The 20,596-nt window shown below is 44.2% G+C and overlaps 1 protein-coding gene across 1 annotated transcript in view; it reads left to right on the top strand.

The window, feature by feature from the left end:
* The first annotated feature begins 389 nt into the window (after positions 1-389).
* samd11 (sterile alpha motif domain containing 11) overlaps positions 390-20,596 on the top strand; it is a 49,226-nt gene continuing 29,019 nt past the window's right edge. Inside the window, 3 exon segments of the mRNA XM_070967663.1 lie at positions 390-1,418; positions 2,547-2,638; positions 13,721-13,896. Coding sequence (XP_070823764.1) covers positions 719-1,418; positions 2,547-2,638; positions 13,721-13,896 — 968 coding nt within the window. The 5' untranslated portion in view covers positions 390-718.

Below are 20,596 nucleotides of genomic sequence, written 5' to 3'. Positions count from 1 at the left end.
ACGCAGCTGTTGAAACGAGCCTCAGATTCAGTCACATGCTCAGGCTCACTTCCTCCCGCTCACTAATGACGGTTCCTCCATTTTACGCACTGACGCGCCGTCCCTCGCAGTCCCCCCTCCTCTCTGTGGCTCTCGCCGAGCCTCCGCTGTTTAAATGGGCCAAGTTGAGAAGCGGCGGAGAGTGCAAATCTTGTTTGGTCTGGGTCTGTGAACTTCAGCGTGACTTCAACGACATACACAGGGGTTAAAAACAACTCTTTCCAAACTTTCAACTGTATTAATGTTGCGCAAATACTGCTCAGGAATATCAAGCCCGATATGTTTGGCTTCTGTTTCTGATTAATGCCATATGCCACATTGGTTTAAGGAACTGGAGAGATGAACTATTATCAGTTTCTTTTTCCTTCACTGGCCGTGAAATTGTATCTCGGCCAGACTGAAGCTCCCCGTTACTGAATCGGTGTTTTTTTTAAGACTGCACAGGTGATTCAAGATTTTGATTCTACTCTCTGAATATTTTAAAAAACATCTGTGACTTCCAACTTCCCCAGAGGCCAAAAAAGAAAGAAAGAAAGAAAAGAGAGAGAGAGAGAGAGAGAGAGAGGGAGAGAGAGAGACGACGTGTAGCTGCGACTGGTAATGATCTCCGTAGGTAGCATAATGTCCAGGGCTCAGGGCTACCCAGCATGTCAGGTATTAACAGAGTGAGCGTGATTAAATGTGGGAGGTAGGCGCTGTGAGGCTGGCGGAGAGCGCTGCTGCCGCTGCGAGCTGGAAACTACTGAATGGGAATCTATCCGGCAACTTCACCAGACCGCTGTCTCACGGCGACACAGGGGCTCTGCGTAAAACCAAGCGGCGCGTCTCCAAGTCTGGGTCAGCCCAGCTCACAGACGGAGAGGACGCGCAAGTTGGATCGGGCGAGCAGCTTCTCACTTGTTACCGGCGCTCGGCTCCCACTAACATGCCTGCCATCAAAAAGGAGAGGCTGGATGGAGACGACATGGCATTGACTGCGTTCAACCAGTCCGAATACCTGGCCCCTTTAAATGCCACCGCGATCCCAGTGGTGACCCCGCATCCGCCGCCCTACGACCACATTTTCGCCCATCACCGCGCGTACTTGGGGCTCCACGACTCGGCGCTGCATCACCAGCACCTCCACCACCACACGGACGACTTAATGCTGGAGAGGTTCTCCTCCATCCCCGACTTTCAGCCTTTCTTTGATAACGGGGAGCCGTGCATCGAGGTGGAGTGCGGGGAAAACAAGGCTCTGCTTTATATCAATAAACTGTGTCAAGGTAGTAAAGGACCCTCAATTAAATACAGGGGCGAGTGGCTTACCCCCAACGAGTTCCAGTTTGTCAGTGGACGAGAGACTGCCAAAGATTGGAAACGGAGTATTAGACACAAAGGTAAGAGCAAGCTGCACTGTCCGCACGCTTCGTTGCTAGAGAGGGACACCTCATCATCATTTAAACACTTTTTAGACGCCGCTTATTCCGAGCACAAACTTAGTCTCGTGTTTCGGTTCTGAGCTTTGGAGTGAAAGGGTTACAGCACTCAGTGCGTAAGGAGACAGATGAGAAAAGGCGCATATCCTCCACATACCCTCCGAGGCTTTGACACAGAGTTTGGGCTGCGATCACACACCAAACCGGGGCGTCCGGAGTAGGCTGCGCCGGGACTGAGGTGAAAAGTTAGACATAGGTAATTTAATATGCGACAGTTGAAATATGTTGTTTTTTCTCCCCCCTCATTTTGGGATGAATCGTTCCGTTAAGTGCCGCTGCACTTGTGCATGGGTGTTGACACTTTTACGCATCGCATGTTAGATTTGAGAGATATATTTAAAAAAAAATAATAATCGCGTTTTGTTTGTCTCCTCAACGTCACAGTCGGTATGATATGTGATCATTTTTTCAACCAAGTCAAAATTTCAACTAAAATATGTGATCTATTGCTGCTTTTATACATAGACGCATTTTGTAGGCGTTAGATTCTCAAGCATCGACATCATCGGTGCTGTGATACTATTCCAGTATATTTTATGTTGGCACTTATAGCATAGCATATTTATGCAATAATTACGCTCGGTGCGCGCACCCCCGCACCACACACACACTCATGCACACACACCGTTGCTCAGGCAGAACTGACGTGCGTTAAGATGTGTGGGAGGGAGGGTGTCGCCCCCAGGTCAAAAATGGTAGCCCAATAGTTAAATATACCGATTCTTATAGACAGATGACAGAAGGCTGCTGTCTCTCCGGTTCACCACACTGGCTGTTGGTAGAATTACACTTAATGGCAAAAATATAGAGAGATGAGTCAAGTTTGTCTGCAGGGACTGACTCCTTTGCATATATACTGTGTTTATTGAATCATTTTTTGACAAGATTGGTCTTGAAAACTTTGATTCCTGGGATGATAAGATGAAGAAAAGGGCCCACTCTCAAGCAAGTTGATAAGACTTACCACATGTTGTGTCAGGGAGGAGATGCTGCTTGTATTTACTAATGTGTTTGTCTTTTTTTTCCCAGGGAAAAGTCTCAAGACTCTTATGTCCAAAGGAATCTTACAGGTGCACCCTCCAATCTGTGATTGTCCAGGTTGTCGAATTTCATCTCCAGTGGTAAGAATATTTCATCTTCTGCCATACTGGTGTTACTGCTGCACTGTCTTTCTGTGTGGAGTCAGTGTGTTAACCAGGAGAGGCTACAAAGATAATATGGTTTTAGTTTTACTTGAGGCCGACTTGCTTGCTGTGGATATGTAGTATGGAGTATGTTACAAGATGCTGATGGTCAACAAATTTGCCTCATTGGTGAAGGTTGTAACTTTTCATGGAGCACAATACACATGCACAGAGTTTGAAGATGTGTCGATATCAGGCCAGTATTTGTGTTAAAAGACAAGATGTACTCTGGTGTTAGTAATATTGGAATATCATCTTTTATTATTAGGTAATACAATTGTTTTGATTGTTTTTGCTCAGTTATATTAGTGATGTATGCTTGGCTGTCATATTATGTCGTGTCAGTTTTATTTATGTAGCGTTTCATAGACCAAAAACACAATCTGTATCCATGTTGCTATTTTATTTTATTTTATTTTGTCAGTTATTTTCCCTCATAGACCACAATGGACCATATAGCCCATCGTTTGATTCAGTTTAGCTTGTGTGAAGGCAGGACTGGGCACACTGATATTTCCCTGTGATGTCTCCATTCTGTCACCCAGCTCTTTATACATGAAACAGTGGGTGAGTGTGTATTGGACCATTGTCTTTGTAACCTTGATGGTGAAGGACCCTCCAGGCACACGTCAAATTTGATGCTAATTTTTCTCAGCATGAATATCAAATCCACTTTCAGCCTCTCACAGAGGCAGAGTATCAAACAGCCTTTTTATTTAGAAGCATTGAGCTGTCCAGTATGGCCGTTTGACGTTTGGTGTTGTTGGTCGGGCTCTTCTGTCCCATTGAATCAGTCTCCTCACCTGGCTGTTGAACTTTTGTTTGCCTTGTGCTTCCCTCAGGGCTCGGCCAGAGGCACCATGCCAAACCTTGAGGCCTTGCAGGTGTGTCACGATTACAGCATCACCACTCTGTGTGTGTGTTTGTCTGTGTGTGTGTGTGTCAGCTTTGAGCAAGCACACTGCCGGCTCACCGTCGCCAAATCTGTTCACACAGGTGCGGCGGGCTGTGAGTGTGTGTGTGTGTGTGTGTGTGTGTGTGTGTGTGTGTGTGTGTGTATGTGTGTGTGTGTGTGTGTGTGTGTGTGTGTTTTTATCACCACGGAGCGCATCTGTCGTCGCTCCCAAGCACTAATCTTGAGGGAAGGGTGTAAGAGGCTTAGCGAGCTACTGAGCGTGGCTACTGCTGATTATTGTGTGCGAGGCACGCAAGGCAAAGGCGGTTTAGATAAGCCGGAGGTGTTTGAGTGATACAGGTAAACTGGTGACATTTTTCACAGCCAAGAATGAAGACCTGTATCCTTACACATAGGGTTCAGCCAAAACGAATTACCTGAGGGAGGTAGGGGGCAGAGAAAACAGACAGTAGAAATGCTCATGTCTCATTTTTTACCGAAGGATTTGAGAATCTGAGCGTGTTTGCTTATATTTAGACTTATTACAGATATCGGAGTGATTGGCTTTTGGCTTGCAAGGGCTTGTACTGTTCCACTTCAATTACAGCTGTGACGGAGTAAAACTTTGTTATTGACGTAAGCAGGGATATGAGAGCCTTAAGGTTGTTGTTGTAGCCCACTCTCCCTCTCCAACTCTTCCTTTCCTTTCTGGTGGTGAAGCCTGAAGTCTAACCCACAAAGTGAATACCGCCGTGACACTTTTGCACACAAACACACACACAAACACACACACTATGTATGTTGGCAGTTCCATGCGAGGCGGTGAGGGTTAGGCGGAGGAGGGAAGGCAGAAGGACTTGTATGGCCTGTACTGGCGTCTCCCTCTCTCCCCGCTGACTCCCCTCAGGGCATGGCAGCCAGCACTCCCTAACTGATGAGCTCTCTCTCTCTCTCTCTCTCTCTCTCTCTCTCTCTCTCTCTCTCTCTCTCTCTCCTCCGTCTCTCTCCCTCTCTCTCACACAGACATACACACACACGCACACAGTGCACACGATATGCCTGCCTACTGACACAAATTACCTCATGCAGTCATTTATTTTGAAAGTTTGACGGCTGAACTTTGAGTGATCTTGTTTCGCTATAGGCATGAGGCAAGCGATCATAAAAAAGTGCAGCAGCTGGTGGGAAGACTTTTCACCTGCCTGCTCAGAACTCGGGGAAGTTAATTTGCTGTGTCGGCCCGGGCACGAGCACTTTATAACGACACGAAACGAACTGAACTGTTGTTACAGTTTCAAATTTAAATGTCCTGATGATGTTGTTTTTCTACACTCTGACATTAAGTTAGTTTGCGAGTCATACGCTGCCGATGCCCAGCTGTCAAGGTGTATTAGCTTTCTATTCAGCCTGTTATTATGTGATAATCAGCTGCTCAGACTTTGTCTCTCTTGTAGCTTTAATTGCTGTTAAAGTTGCCCCTTGAAGTTTTTAGATGCTGCTCTCATTCTTAAGACTGTGTACGCATGTTGAAGTTTTTCCATAGCCCTGTATGTTTGTGTTTTAGTCTGTTCATGTGTATGTGTTAGTTTGTGTCTGTGTCTTTATGCGTGCATATCTGTGATTATTTGTACGCCCGCGATGCCTGACTGACTTGCCTGCTGGTTGTGTGTGTGTGTGTGTGTGTGTATGTGTGTGTGTGTGCGTGTGTGTGTGTGCGTGCGTGTGTGTATGTGTATGTGTGTGTGTGTGTGCGTGTGTGTGTGTCTCCTCCCAGGAGAGCTGGGCTTCCTTTGCTCTGTTATTTCAGCGGAACTGGCGGAGGCCGGGAGGAAATTACACTCCCCTCCTCCGGCTCGTAAAGACCTCCTCCAATCAAGGGCTCCTCTTGCAAAGTGGAATTAAACATGCACACACACACACACACACACACACACACACACACACACACACACACACACACACACACACACACACACACACACACATACACATGCTCACACACATCTACGCACAAACACAGACATAAACACTTGCTCACATACACACATCTCATTGCATTTTCATAATGCTATTTCCAATTGGGTTGATTGGGAAAGATCATTGAAATTAAAGTGCACCATATTGAGTGAAATAATAGAAATTGAGCTGTTATGGGACGTGGAGTCGTCTGCGTAGATCACCTACCTACTGTACGCTGCCTCTGTTTTATGTGTTGTGTGTTTGTGCGCATGCTTGCGTGCGTGTTGCTGAGGCTATGTTGCTATGGTAACACCGGAATCGGTCATTGGCCCAGAAGTGTGCAGAACTGTGTCGAGTGCATTTGTGTACTTTTGTGAGCGTCTCTCCCTCTGTGTATCGGACAAATTAGAGATTAAGTGAGACTCTAATGATCTGTTCATTCACCGTGAGTCTTAATCTTGCTTATAGAGATCAATCCGAATTGCTACGTGTGTAGAAATACTGTAAGTCATGTAGACACACATGCAAACTCTTTCATGCCTCTTGTTATCTTTCTATCTATGAATAATTCAGTTGAAGCAAACAGTTTCATTTAGCAAATTAGCGTTTAGCTTGCACTTCAGTAAGATGGCTGCTCGAGAGCTGAATGTGTGTGTGTGGTTGCATACATGTGTGTATGCTGTTTGTAAGCTTGTGTTTTTGCTTTTGTTGTTCGCCGTGTGATTTCCTCTGATAGTTGCAGGCACGCTCTGTCACAATAGGCCTTTGCAGAAAGCACTGTCCTTTCATAGTTTTACTTTGACGCATCCATCAATACACTCAGAGAAGCACACACATACTGTATCTATGCAAAGGATTACAGGGCAGTAAAATTCATCGATATTGTACACTTATATGTAAAGTTTTTGATTCTTTTCAAAGTCTGTCAGTGATGAAAATGGAAGGAAGTACATAAGAGTTTGTTTATCATCAAAATCCGTATACATGTTTATACTTTATATTTAAACCAAGATAAACATAAAGAATATTGTCTTTTGTTTATATTGGTGACTCAATTTGTGTAATACTAATAATTTGCTAAAAAGTCTATGAGAAAGAAACTGCTGGCTAAATTGCATTTTGACAGCATGAATAAAGGACCTCTGACTTTATCTCGCTCTTCCTTCCACAACAGAACTGATGTTCATCATTCAAATTACCTATAGCTTTATTTATAAGTGCAGTGTTGCTGCATGTTAAATTATGCGTGACATGTTTAAACCCCAGCAAAGTGGATGTTCACGCAGTGGCAGTATCCGGCTAGTTTCTGCATCTATTTCACGGACCTGTGTTGTGTTGAACTTTACATGAGAGTCTAGTAATTGCCAGGATCGAGTTTTATTGTGTGGACCAACACAAGAGAAAGCATCAGATGAATTTACAAACCACAGCTTCGTGCTCGCCTCCACTTCCCCTGTGTTTGTCTGGGGAGAGAAAGGCTCGTTACCTGTCCGTAAAGCTCCCCTGCAGCAGCCTCGGTGGGCCAATCCAAACACACACAGAGAGAATGAGGGAGGAGGAAGGAGAGAAAGAAACTCGAGGGAAAGGGGAGAGCGAGAGGCTCGCTGGCACGCTTGGCTGCACCGCCACTGACCTCCCAGCGCCGCCCCAGCAGCCCCCCCCCCCCCCCCCCCCCCCCACACCTCACCGCCTCTCGCCCTCTGTGCACCTCTCCCCTTCCCCCTACTGTCCCCCCCCATCCCTCCTCCCCTTGCCCTGTGCCGCTCCACTGGGCTGCAACTGCCCGCTCGGCTCAGCGCGTGGGGGCCGAGGGTGCAGGAGAGCATGAGTGTGTGTGTCTGTGTGTCTGTGTGTCGAATGTGTGTTGGGGGGGGGGGCACTAGGTCGCATGCCTATCCGCCCTACAGTGCTTTCTCACTTTTTTCTGTTTCTCTCACACGGCCTTGAACAACCAAGTGTAGCCCAAAGTCTATACGTAATCTACACATACACACACAAACACACACACACACACACACACACACACACACACACACACACACACACACACACAGTCATCAAGAATCAGATTTATTTTGCCAAGTGCATGAAGTATATTTGCACTCATAGGGAGTTTTCTCATCAGGTTGGTGCGTGATCTCCTGTTGCAGAGTTGCATTTGAAGACATGAATGCAACGGAAAACATAAAGCTAAGATCTGCAGCTTTCTTAAATAATATATCTTCAGTATATCCATCTGTATGGCAGAGGGCGGAGAGACATTTGCTGCGGTTGGAGGTGCTCTCCATACTCAGCTTTTGAAAAATGATAAATTAGATTGTCACACCCGTTGACAGAAGCACATTTCTCACTTGGTTGGTTGATCATTTTTTCAATGCAAACCAGCATTAAGATTAAGCCCTGTACATATGTTAATGCAGACTGTTGTATGAACTCTTTGGGGTATTCTATAGTAAGTTAATGTTTTCCTATTACATATAAATATATATAAATGTGGTTTTAACAGTAATTGGAAAATCAGGGTTTAAAATGATCTACATGACCGTACGATGTGACAGGACGAATGTGTTTGATAGACGTCTACATTATATTCTGATGCCAGATCAGTTCAGTGTGCCTCTAATCATGTCTGCAGTTTATCCACAGCAGCTCTCGTTCTTTACATTTCTCTGCCAATATTGCAGCAAATTTGTATACATTCACACTAATAATCGGATTAGAAACAGATCAGGCAAATACAAGGTTTGCCAAGTTATGTGCAGCATTGTGTGCCTTGTGTCTGGTTTGATTCCGAACATGCAGCAGAAAGGTCACAGACTGGATGCAAATAGTGTTTTTAGAAACAAGCCACGTCATGGCTAGCCGTGGAGAAAAACACCAAAATGACTTCGGGATGACGACAAAACAGCTTTCATGTCACAACTAACACCAAGTGATAGAGATTGTGTTAAGGTGCTCTGTGAATTCGTCAAAGCAAAGACGATAAACAGAAACTCGGTCGCTCCATTTCCTTCATGTTCCGTGGCACTAACGAGATTTTCAACTGGCGACTGCAAACCCTCACAGACATTATCCTGACTATCAAACACGTCATATAAACTTTATTACTGGGGAAATCTGGTTACTGCCGACCACGTAAACACCTTAATCAAACTATTACTTTAATCTGATTATTCATAGTAATCAGGTTGTGCAGGTCGTGTTTGCATACTGAGCGATCTCATTTTGATGGAAGCTAGCAAAGTCGTCGCTAGTCACCTTTCATAGGTGAACCTGTGAAAATGTCAGGAGGGGTGAGTCAGAGATGAGGAGGGTGAGACTAAACAAAGTATGAATTTGTAATTTGTATCTTGTGATCTGAGGCTCACACAAACACGCAGCAGACAGATTGTTTGTTACGGCCTTGCTCCAGAGCTCTTATGTGAGCACGGTAATGACCGCTTCACCCCCCCCCGCCCCCCAACCCTCCTCACGCTCGTTTTTTTTCCCTCTCTCCTTCTCTGTCGTCTCCTCATTCCCCCTCCCCCTTTCCCCTAATGCTCGCGCCAAGTCAGCCCGCCATCCCGCCTCCACACACACATACACACACACATGCTGCGAGGTAACGGCAGACAGGCGCGTGACTCATTAGGCATTCGTCCCCCAGGGAGATCGCTGGGGGGGCGCGTGCGAGGGAGAGAGAGCGCCGCAGCTGCAGGAATGTCACGGGCGGCTACCGCTGTGTGTGCATGTGTGTGTGAGCGCGTATGTGTGTGGGTGTGTGCTCGCTAATGCTGGTTGGAGCCAGCGGCAGGGCACTACACCTTTCAGGAAATAACGCAAGGAGAAAGGAAAAAAACACACTTATTAGCCCTCTTTTCCACCAAGAGCTCATTTAAAAGTCTGAAATACATTTCGAGAGAAAACATTAGATTGCCTTATAATTTCTGCTAAACGCCTTTGCTGGCCAGCATGGAGCTGTGATATTAGTCCGTATTGTTTTTGTTGCTTTTAAACCAAACCTGTGATATAAATTTATGAATTTAGGACGCCAACTAAATGAGTTACACAGACATATATGGCTCCCAACATAGGCCCATTGTTCACCACACGTTATCACCAGATTGATGATTGTCTTTGAAGTTTTAAAGCTTTATTACCTATTTCTACCTATTAAATGAGAAAGACTGTCTTCAATTCATTTTTGGAGAACTGTTAACAGTTTATCCAGTGCTTCACTTAGTCTCAGCCAACCACACTAAATGGCATTCATTGTCAGTGAAAGTCATGTGGATAGTCACTGCAGCTTAAGTGCGACATTTAGCCGCTACAAACCATTTGATTTTGGACATTTACTTCAAATTTCCTCCACTTTCCAAATCAGTTCATCCTCATTCCCGTTATGCTTTCTGACAACGAAGCTCTTGTCTTGTTCCAAAATAGAATAACTTGCACAAATAGAGCAGTTAGAATGTGAAAAATAGTTTTACGAATCAGTGCAAACATTGTAACCTCGTGCATGTAACCTGTAGGCCTATTGGCCTCAACAGCTCTGGCTGGCTCTGATTGGCTGTGTAATGCATGAGGACATGCAATAATCTGTCAAATCTCTGACAACCTGCAAGAGGTTTTACATTGCTGCAGCAGTGTGACAATAGATTTCATATTATGGAGCTTTCAGATATTTTTCCCCAAATTTTCAACATTAATGGAAGTGAATGGTGTCGTGCACACCAGTTTGTCACTGTTGGGTAATGGAAAGATGTCACTATGGCTGTTTCATGTACTTACATCTCATGTTATCTGACCTCTAATATGTTATGCAGCTATAATGAACATTTGTGCTGCTGTTTGCCCTTCGTGTTTAAAATTTACCTGAGAGTCATTCACCATTTTCAGTTCAAGTTCAGCGTCTGCTATATTCATTGCACTGCTCATATATTATATGAATATATGAGTGTGAATTAATGAGAGCATTTGTCTTTATGAGAAACGTCTCTGAATGTTTGTCACGTACTGATGGGACCATCTTGATTGTCTGCCTAGATTGTGTAATAAGTTGGTCAGTGTGTCCCTATGCATGTGCATCTGTATGTATTTGTGTCTTTTTTTATGTGTGTAAATGTGAAGCCCAGATATATTTCTTGGCTGCCTGACTGTCAGACAGAAAGCGTGGGAGGTGATATTCATAGAGGTGCTTTTAGCGGGACTTTTATGAGAGACTTTTTTCCATGGCTGAAAGGAGGTTGACCACACACAGTAAGGTTGCCTCAGCCCTGTGCACGCTGTGCGTGCACGTACGAGCCTGAGCGCTCAGGCGCCCTTCCTTTGAGCGCTCCTACGTGGGCTGTCATGGGTGTGTTTTGCTTCGTGTTTTGTTTCGGAGAGCCCTCCCCCGTGCTGCGGAAGTGTTGCCGGAAGCAGTGGGAGCTCACCCCCAGTTCTGCGTCAGTGCCACTAAAGAAAGGATCGGGGCTTTCCGGGAGGAGAGAAGGGGGGGGCGGGAGTGACGGGGGCTGTCAGCCTGGGTATGTCACGGCCATGTGGGTGGTTGTCTGCACGCTCATATGGTCTCTCTCTCTCACACACACTTATACACACCAAAGTCACGACTGGTCTTAGACAAACTATTCCTGTATACACTCTATTGCTGGCATGCTCCAAGTAAAATCCCCTGCTTTGGAGGGGAATTCTAGGGAACAGGCACAGGTGTGTGTGTGTGTGTGTGTGTGTGTGTGTGTAGGTGGTGAGGTGTAGTGCACATGTGTGTTTTCCCTGACGATGTGAAGACAGCAGTAAAGAGACTTGGAGGTGGAGAATTTGTATTTAACAGATGTGTGTCTGACAGATGTAACTGTGGGTTGCGTCCGTGGAAAAGGGTTGTTCTGACGCGGTGTTTCGCTCCTGTTTCCGACCCTGTTGGCGCTCCAGCGCTAACTTCCTACAGCTAGGCCTTGTATGGAAGTAGCAGAAGTAGCAGAAAGTGATCCACTGTCCTCAAACGCTGGAGCAGAACTTGGTAGAAAGCTCCAAAAGAAAGAAGAAAGGAGGAAAAACCTCTTTTCTGGCAAGGTATGATAAAAAAAATGAGACAGCGGAGAAATGTGCAGAACTCTGTGGCCTGCTCATCCTGGGGGATGTTTTCATCTTTCTCTGTCTCGCCCCCCCCAACTCTTTTTAATGTCTGCCATTTGAGAGACTCCAGAGGGGCTGCACCTGTTTGCCTCTTGGCTAGGAGCCCCCAAATCCCTCCTCCTGCCCCCGCCTGCCACTCATGCTGCCGCGCCTCCTGGGATGGAAGGAGTGAGGGAAGGAGGGAGCGGGGAGGAGTGGTGGAGGGCAGGGTTGCGTGTGGTGGTGGAAGGGATAGCTGGAGGGCTTCAAGGCGTCCGGGAGTAAGAGCAGAGATGTAGGCACGGAAAAGAGAGAGTGAGGGGAATACAGTTTCAAATCCAAGTCCACTCCACATCGGACAGACCCGTCTCTCATGTTTTGACTCCCCACATTCTCTTTCATTTCTGTATTTTCTCTCACCTTTTCGCTGCTCTCTCCTGTACAAACCCACATCCGCTCTCCCTGTCTTCCCTGTTAACTTTTCTCCTCCGCCTACCCTTCCCCTGCTCTTCTCCAATTTCCTCCCCCGGCTCAGTCCTTTCTACAATCTCCATCTCTCTCCCCACCCATCTCCACTCTTCCTCTACTCCTCTATCTCCCCCTCCTCCCTCCTCTCTGTGATAGGACCATGTTAATCTGCAGTGACCTCTTCAGGTCACATTAAAGGTCGCCCAGCTTCACTTCCTAACGCCTCCAGGGCCACTATCTCCTCTTTATCCCTTCTTTCCTCTGCTTACTCCTGGCACCATTGGAGCAAAATAAACACTTCAATTCACCAACCAACTTTCTCCCCATCAGTTCGGTTTTAGGGTTAGTTAACATGACTTTTTTGTTGGGTACTGGGGAAAGAAATGGCTCTTTTCAAAGGGAAGTTCATGACTTTAGACACATCCAGCTGACAGAGGATTGTTTCATTATTACTTCACTATTTATTCACAAAGAGTATACACAACTGACTTCATGATATCTGGCTGGAGGGCTGCATGCCAGTCTTACAGATATGTTTTGGTTTCGGTGTAGCTCACGGGTGCCAGCTACATTGCTGTTTCTGCCGTTGCCGTTGAACCAGTTTTTGCTGGAAGCTTGTAAATTATTTTAGTTTCCAATGAAGATATTCCAAAACAATATGTTGCATTCAAGCATGTGATGCAGTGGGTCCAAACCATTTTCATCTGATCTCTCTCTTGATTGTCTGGCCTACTCCCACGGCAGTCAGTTGATCTGAAGTACTTGGATGTGACTGGATGTGATTTAAGTCTATTCATCAATTAAAAGTGGATGTTGTTGTTTATGCATTTCAATTGTCTGAACTATTTAGGTCCGTTTGGTCAAGTTTGCATCTAACAGTTTTAACAGTCTATCCATCACTTTTAGCCAACTGTACTGGCTCGCCTGCTGACTACTTCTCATGTACATTTAATCTGAACAGGTAGTGTTGGGTATTACGTCTGACTCGATATGTTGATCCTTTGATTAAATTGCAGTGTCTATTGTTTCATATTAGTTGTGGATAGCAGTACTGAAAATTCACAGTCAATACTGCAAAACAAAACTGAGATCCCTTTGCAGAGGAGTCATTTGTAACAATTTGTCAGCTCAGAACACTGCATCTTAAAAGCTAATATTCATTCAGTTGAAATACAGATTCAACCTTGATTCCAAAAAAGTTGGGACACTGTGTACGACGGATATAAAACCAAAATGTCGGGGGCCTTTTACTCGTCTGATAGAGCCACTGTGCTAAGGTTGTATCCTGCGTGCAGCGTCTCCGGATCCATTCCAACCCAGAGCCCTTTTGTTTCTCCTGTCCCAACTTGTTTGAAACGCTGCATTAAATTCAGAATGAGCATATTTACAAAAATCAATGAAGGAAATGAGGTAAAACATTAAATATATTGTGTTTGTTCTGATTTCAACTGTCAAAAAGGATCAGCAAATTATCGCCTTGTGTTTTATGTTTAACACAGCCTCCCAACTTTTTTGGAATCGGGGTTGTAGATGAAACAAATGGAGAAACACATGTATATGAAGGTTGTTAAAGTGTCTCTTTTTCTCTGTGCCTTGTTGTGCAGAACCGTGGGCGCTTGGCTGAGAAACGCACCATCCCCCTTCCTCCCAACCGAGTGCCCAAGAAGGAGCTGGCCTCCATCTTCAGCAGTGACGACAGCGAAGGCAGCGAGCGGGCCAGCGGGGATCATGCCCACATCAAACAGGAGGACGAGTTGCATTACAGTATCATGAGAAAGAGGTGAGGCATCTGTGACTTTTGTGGCTTTAATGTAGTACAAACATATTTGACATTTGGGTCCCATGTCATTCTTATACCAGACACCAGTTAATATTTCAGACTTTTTAGTTTTTTTTTTTACCTCTTAAATTTTCTTTCCTTTCTCTGTGTGTATTTAGTAGACACTGACGCACACAATTGTAATTGCATTGCTTTTATTGTGCCTGAAAATGCATATGTTGTGCAGTGAAATCAACACGAAAAGAAGAGTAGTCTTCCTTTGTTTAGTTTGCTTCTCTTAATGGCGTCTAAGATGTGTGTGTAGTATTTTTTTATCAAAAGAGGTTTCAGGATCATCAGGAGATGTTAAAGGCACATTTTGAGATGAAGCAACAAAGGATCGTGTTTCATAAAAGAAACTCTTGGCTTTTGCTTCAGGATGTCTAATGGAAAGATGTGTGCTGAGCTTTGAAAGTGTTAATTGGATTGTTGGTTTGCGTTTTGTTTCTCCTGCCAAGTCTCAGTGTATCTGTCTTGACTTGATATTGAAAGACTGATCACCTGAGTCACCGCTGTCTGCTTCATCCCATCCTGTGCTGTGTTGTGCTGTGCTTGGGAGCGGTTTGATCATAGAGCATTTCACACAGAACATTACGGCTCTTCATGTCGTGTTATTGCACTTTATCAGCTTAAGTGTAAGGAATGTTTAAAATAGTTCGAAGTGATAAAGGCAAACAGACTTGTAGAGAATAAGATTAATAAAAAGAAATGATGTGTGCTGCACACAGTCCAGCATGTCTCCAGTCAGCCTCTGGATCCTCATCCTTTGAACGACTGTCTTTTTATTGTTATTTTAATCAAATCAGGAAGAAAGTAAAATTCAGGAAAGGGATGTTCTGTTTCAGCATATCCATTTTTTAGAACCAGTAGGCATCAAACCGTAACAATACTACAAGTGGTATGTATTAGCAACGCAGCTTAATTGTTTTTAGAAATGTCAGTGGTTTACTCGTGAAATTAAATATGTCGCATTTTAGTGTGAGTCAGGAAATGGCTGTTTGACTAATTGTCCAAACTGAAATTTGCCACAATAATGGATGGAGAAGAGTGCTCAGGAGTTCTATGCACATTAGCTTGGGTTTGTCATAAAAACGTGGACTGCATTTACTAAAAGCCTGTCTGGATTCAAGTGAATAATCATGTTCGCATCTTCATACGTGCAAACACACACGTGCGGGTTGATGGAAAGACATTTTCAACCTGGAGTGAATATCACATGGGTGTGTGATTACTGGTTATGCACATATACAGATTTGTGAGGTTCAGAAATCACGCAGGCTATGGACAGATGCAACGCAGTAACCATTCATTGATTAACCCCAGAAAGTCCCCAGCTGCATTATAAGCAGCTTGTGCAACCTTATTACAGGAGGGGATGTTTTTCATGTCTTGAGACTTGCGTGTGACACGGCGGACAGCACGGCAACTGTGAAGCTTTAAATGGATCCACTAACCTCGTTTAAGAGGGCTTCCCCTCCCCCTGACACTTGTGCCGCTGGCGTGTTAAGATGATAATGAATTTAAAGAACACTTATGACTAATATGTCAGGCTTTTACCCTTTGAAAGGCGACGGACTCGCTGGAGCCGCAGCCCCAGTCTGTTCTGGGCATCCGTCTCAGCCCTGCTTTATCCCCCAGCGCGGGTCTGGACGAACGGTATAATGGGATGTCCAATCACGGAAATGTGATTTCCATTGACCGCAGCTTCGTAAGTGAGTCGTAGAAGGGTCTTAACAAATTGGATTTGGCCAATGGATGTGAAAAATACAGGGCCTCTGTATACATGTGTGATGTATCTGTGCTGTCTCATCCACACATCATCAAGGCTGGCGGCAGCAGTGTGTCACACCCATTTGGTTGCTACAACCTGCCTACTCAAACTGCAGTAACGGCGTCTACATCGACACATCCGAGCAACATGTGTCAATTATTTATCCAGACTGTCTTATCCAAGCATAATGTCACATGCAGCAAATTAGCTTCATGTGGTGTTGCATTAGAGATGCTCTGAACTCTCAGTTTTTCAGTGCATAGTCAACTATAACCTTACTGTGTGTTCCATTAAAAAGATGATTGTTTGGTTTGTCCAGGTGGCCAACTGTTGTGCAGGAAGTGGATTTGTGTGCGGTTGTCAACAAGTGTCGCTTTCATCGCTCATCATTGTCACCTAAACGTCTTCTCACATTCATTGTAAACCGTTCCACCTTCTTATAACCGGATTGATGTCAATAGTTGGTGGATTTACAGACAATTAATTTACTTTGTACTACATAATATCTGTGGTTGCCCTGCTGAATAAGCCCAGAGCATGTAGAGACTTAAGTGCCATAGAGCTGACCAAATAATCATTTTAACTATAATATGTATACAGAAGCACCTTGGGGTATCAGAAGTGAAGAACTGAAGAACAGAGCAGAAGTGCGGCTGCTGTGAACCACACAGGAGCTGAAAGGTGGAAACAAAATCAAGTTTTGTTATCACCTTGGTATTGCCTTGATATCCGTGCTGCAGAATGTTTGGATCTGACTTGGATTCATTAACACTGATTTATGGATTTCATCTCAGGGACTAAATATTTGATGCCGGTAACTTGGGATTTTAGTGTCTTACTCAAGGGCAAAACAAAGCCTACCTTAGTGTTTGTTTCAGTTGGCTGTAGATAACAAGGCTTTGATTGAAAAGTGCTGACTGAGAGTCTGGGTAATTACCCAGCAACCACCGTGGATTTTATAAGTTACACCCGCTGATGTCTGCCTTTCAGCCTGCACCCTGTAGGAGAAGAAAAAAACCTGCCATACCTATTATTAACACTCGCCAAAACAAACACAGACAGTTTCTTAGTTTTTCAATCTTGATCACTTACATATGCAAATGCTTCCATCTATGAAAGGGCAAAAAAATATTTGCTCTAAATATCAAGCATTGCAGACTTGGAAGAGGGAGAATGTCATAGCATGTGCAGATCACAGACCAACGTGAGCATTAGACATACAGAGCTGTGCTTTTTTTCTTTCAGTCATCAGACTGTCACAGGGTGTCTTCATACACGGGCCATCTTGTCCTGTGCTCATCCAATCAGCAAGGAGTAAGGCTGACTGAAGTAAGCAACATACTGAATTCAACATAACCCGCTAACCCATCTAATTGGTTTTGGAGCAGCATTTCTGTCTTCAGCAGCGAAGTTAGCGTAAGTCATCGTGGGCGTTAATTTTGAGAGACCTGATTACAGCTTCAAACTGCTGTCTGCTTGATTGTGCTTTTCACCCCAGTCAAATGTTGAGCCAGTGTGAGCTTCAGTGCTCATTGAGAGAAAACTGTAGCTGATTGGTGAAATTCGAAACACACAGAAGATGCTCTTGTTCATCGACATTCACGGTAGAATCCTCTTAGTTTACAGCCCGCCTCTCTGTATGAACACAGATCTTTTCATGGAGGGGCACTGGCTCATATTTGGTAATGGGGAACGCTGTACTCATTCTACGTCATAACCACAAATAAAGAAAGACTCTGATGCTGAGTTAGCTGCTGTATGTTTATGGCATTTGACATTTTGTCCTCTGGCTTTTATTGAACAACTGTGTCACTGCCTTATGCCAGTAAGAGGTCATGGACAGTGTGAAATTACTGGAAATGGCTCTCCCCTAAAGCACTAATTAGTGAGCTTGGAGGTTTTATAGCTTTCTAGAGGAGCTTTCCGCTTCAAGAATTTTTGGCCTTGTTTACACGCGTTTACCATGGCAACAGAGTCACAGCAGTTTAGTAGCTGATTGGGCGTTGGCTAGCAGCAAGACACTCATTGTTTTCCACATAGAGAGCAGTGTTTTGTCCATCAACTCCTTGTCAAAACACAGAATCAAGAAAAAGATGGTCAGCAGTGTTCCAGCAGTTTAGTCTCAGATTTGGCATTGCCTTGAAGTGTGAAGTTCATCATTTCCACATGTTAAGAACACAGTGTTTACTATTCATGCGCTGTCCTACAGTATGTTGAAATCAGCTGAAGATAGTAAGAGCTTCGGCCCTTCATAATGTATCTACAGAACAACAAGTGCTCTTTGAAAGTTCCGTCTACTGTAAATAAACAGATCATTTCCTTTTTCAGTCCGCATGCTCCTTAAGACGGTTTTTCTTTCTGAATTAGAAAAATGAGAAAGATGATAGCTCGTAAAGTGTGAGCCTGAGGAGAAATTAAGGTTAAAAACCAGAAGCGTGTGCACGGCTCAGTGCAGGAGAGCCTAAATGCAACACGGTGGACTTACCGTATATTCTTTCTCCCTTGTACTTTTCTTTCCTCCCTTGGCTGCCTTATCGACCTCGTGTCAGCCCATCCAGCAGAGGAACAATGAGGAGAAGTGAAGCTAGGCTACTCTTACTTATTTATGTATCCATTTCTGTATTTATTCATTACCCCCTCTGCTTGCAGTGTTCCCAGTTGTGCGTTGTCTTTCGATCCAGCTGTGAGCAGCATCACAATTGTGTTTCCGTTGCTCATAGAAATTAGTAAACAGAAAATGTGTATGCAACAGATCCACATTCCTGCTTTAACTTTATGTGTCCTAAAGTATAGCTATTTCTTAAATACAACACTTGAATTATATATATATTTTTCCCGCTTGGCATCAGAGAAATTTGACTCATTCCCTCCTTTTCTCAGCATTTTGCCCAAGTCCATACCTTTCTATGCAGTGGTTGCTGAATATTACATATTGCCTGGTAGTATTTGAATGTTGCTGTGGGCCACCTGTGCGGGATGGAGGAGGCCGTGTGTTCGGGCTCCTGCCTTGAGCGCAGAGGAGGACACACAGTGAATCTGTGAGCACCAGATGTTACACAGCGCTTGTGACCTGTCTCTCTCTCGCTCCACCTCCACTCCTCCACCTTCACATCCCTGCTGTCTGTCTGTCAGCACTTTCCCAGTGGTGGTGTGAGACATGGCGTCAGGGTGCCTGGGCTGCCAGCTTCTGCCAGCTCACACTGTGACCTCCAGCCCCGCCACCTCAGCTCTGCGTGCCAATGCCACAGTAGGCCACTACTGGGCATTTGTACTGAGTCAACTTCCTGTGCCAGGAGAAGAGTCTTTTCATGTTGTTTGGACCATTATGAATAGTAACGCCTACTGTAATGGTAGAAGGGAGGACAACCTTTTCAAAACAAAAGAACAAAAGAAAGAGCCCCAACAACTGATCTGGCATCAATCAACATGTACATTGGCCATTTTTATGGGATTTTAATTTCTAATTTTAATGGAGATGCATTATCATATAAGATTTTAATGTTATAAATGGAGAAAAATAATTCAGAACATATTGTAATATTGGGCAGCAGCAACTGAAAGTTATATGATAAGTGATTAGTGTATTTAAAACCCATAGAGTAGAAGCATTGAATGTGGAAATTATGGCTGGAAATGTGGCCAAAATGTATCTGGTGCCTTGGATGGCAAAAATGTTTGTTAGCCTGGTGAAACATGGTGTCAAATGCTTGGTTGGATTCTGTAATCAGATGTTTTTTGCGACCTAAATCACAAAGATGTCACTTTGAAATAAAAAATAAAAAATGCTAAATTGGGTTGCTTATAGACAGTGTTGTGCTAGTTACTGCAAAACAATAATTAGTTACAGTCACTTGTTACCTCATCGAAAAAGTAACTATTTACTTTACCAATTACTTCCACCAGAAGTAATGCATTACTGCGATAAATAACATTTAAGTTTCTTTTTAAGTGTCTGCTTTGAAATGCCATTGACAAAGCTTTTATTTTAGCTGTGATTAACTGCCAGCGGTGGTGTAGATTTACTTCAGTCCCTCAAAGATTTTCTTAAGCTCATTTTCCATTTTTGCGTGTTGCTGTCAAGGTGGTTGAAAAAAGTTTTCCATACCATTTGCCCGTTACCTGGACAGGGTGTCTTGCTTACCAGCTGATTGAAAGTGGGTGACTCAGAAGTAGAGAGAGGCTGCATCTTTTCTACAACATACCGTGCTATTAGTTTAAGTTGTTTGTGGGTCACAGGAGTCAGAGTTAAATGATTAATATCCATGGGTGTAGTTGATTGATTGATTGAATTTAGCTACTGGCCTCATGCAGGCATGTTGTTTATCCAGATGCTTTTAAATTGTATAATGACCAGGGCACTAAAATATTTTTGTCTGTCTGCTTGACAAAAGTAGTGAGAATATCTCCATGCCCTCGTCATGCATGTCCAAAACGACCCATGCATGAGGTCAGATCGATTTTTGAGCATAAACAGGAAGTGTAGACTACACATCTCTGCAGCTGGCCAAAACAAATTTATTTACCTAGCTACATAGAAAATAACAAAGTAACAGCCCTTTCAGGAACAGTAATTTAGTTCCTTCATTTAAAAAAAAAGATGCATTAAAAACTAGTTACTGCTAAAAGTAACGGTAAGGCATTACTTTGAAATGCATCTGAAACACCGCTTACACAGACTTCGAGTATTAACACATATTAGTTATGCTGGTGTCTGGGTCAGTGCGTCTGTCCTATGGCCAGGAATGACTATTGACCAGTTTGAGGATGAGCTGAGGATGAGATGATTGTCTCCGGTGTGCACCTGGATGATAAGAAGGCAGCTCATGTCCTTCTTAGCTATCAGGCCCAACAGCCACAATATAACCCCCCTCCTCTCTGAGGCCCCTGTCC

Source organism: Chaetodon trifascialis, chromosome 8 (genome assembly GCF_039877785.1).
Source record: "Chaetodon trifascialis isolate fChaTrf1 chromosome 8, fChaTrf1.hap1, whole genome shotgun sequence".
In the NCBI taxonomy this organism is placed as follows: Eukaryota; Metazoa; Chordata; class Actinopteri; order Chaetodontiformes; family Chaetodontidae; genus Chaetodon; species Chaetodon trifascialis.
This window is presented reverse-complemented; position numbering and strand designations above follow the sequence as displayed.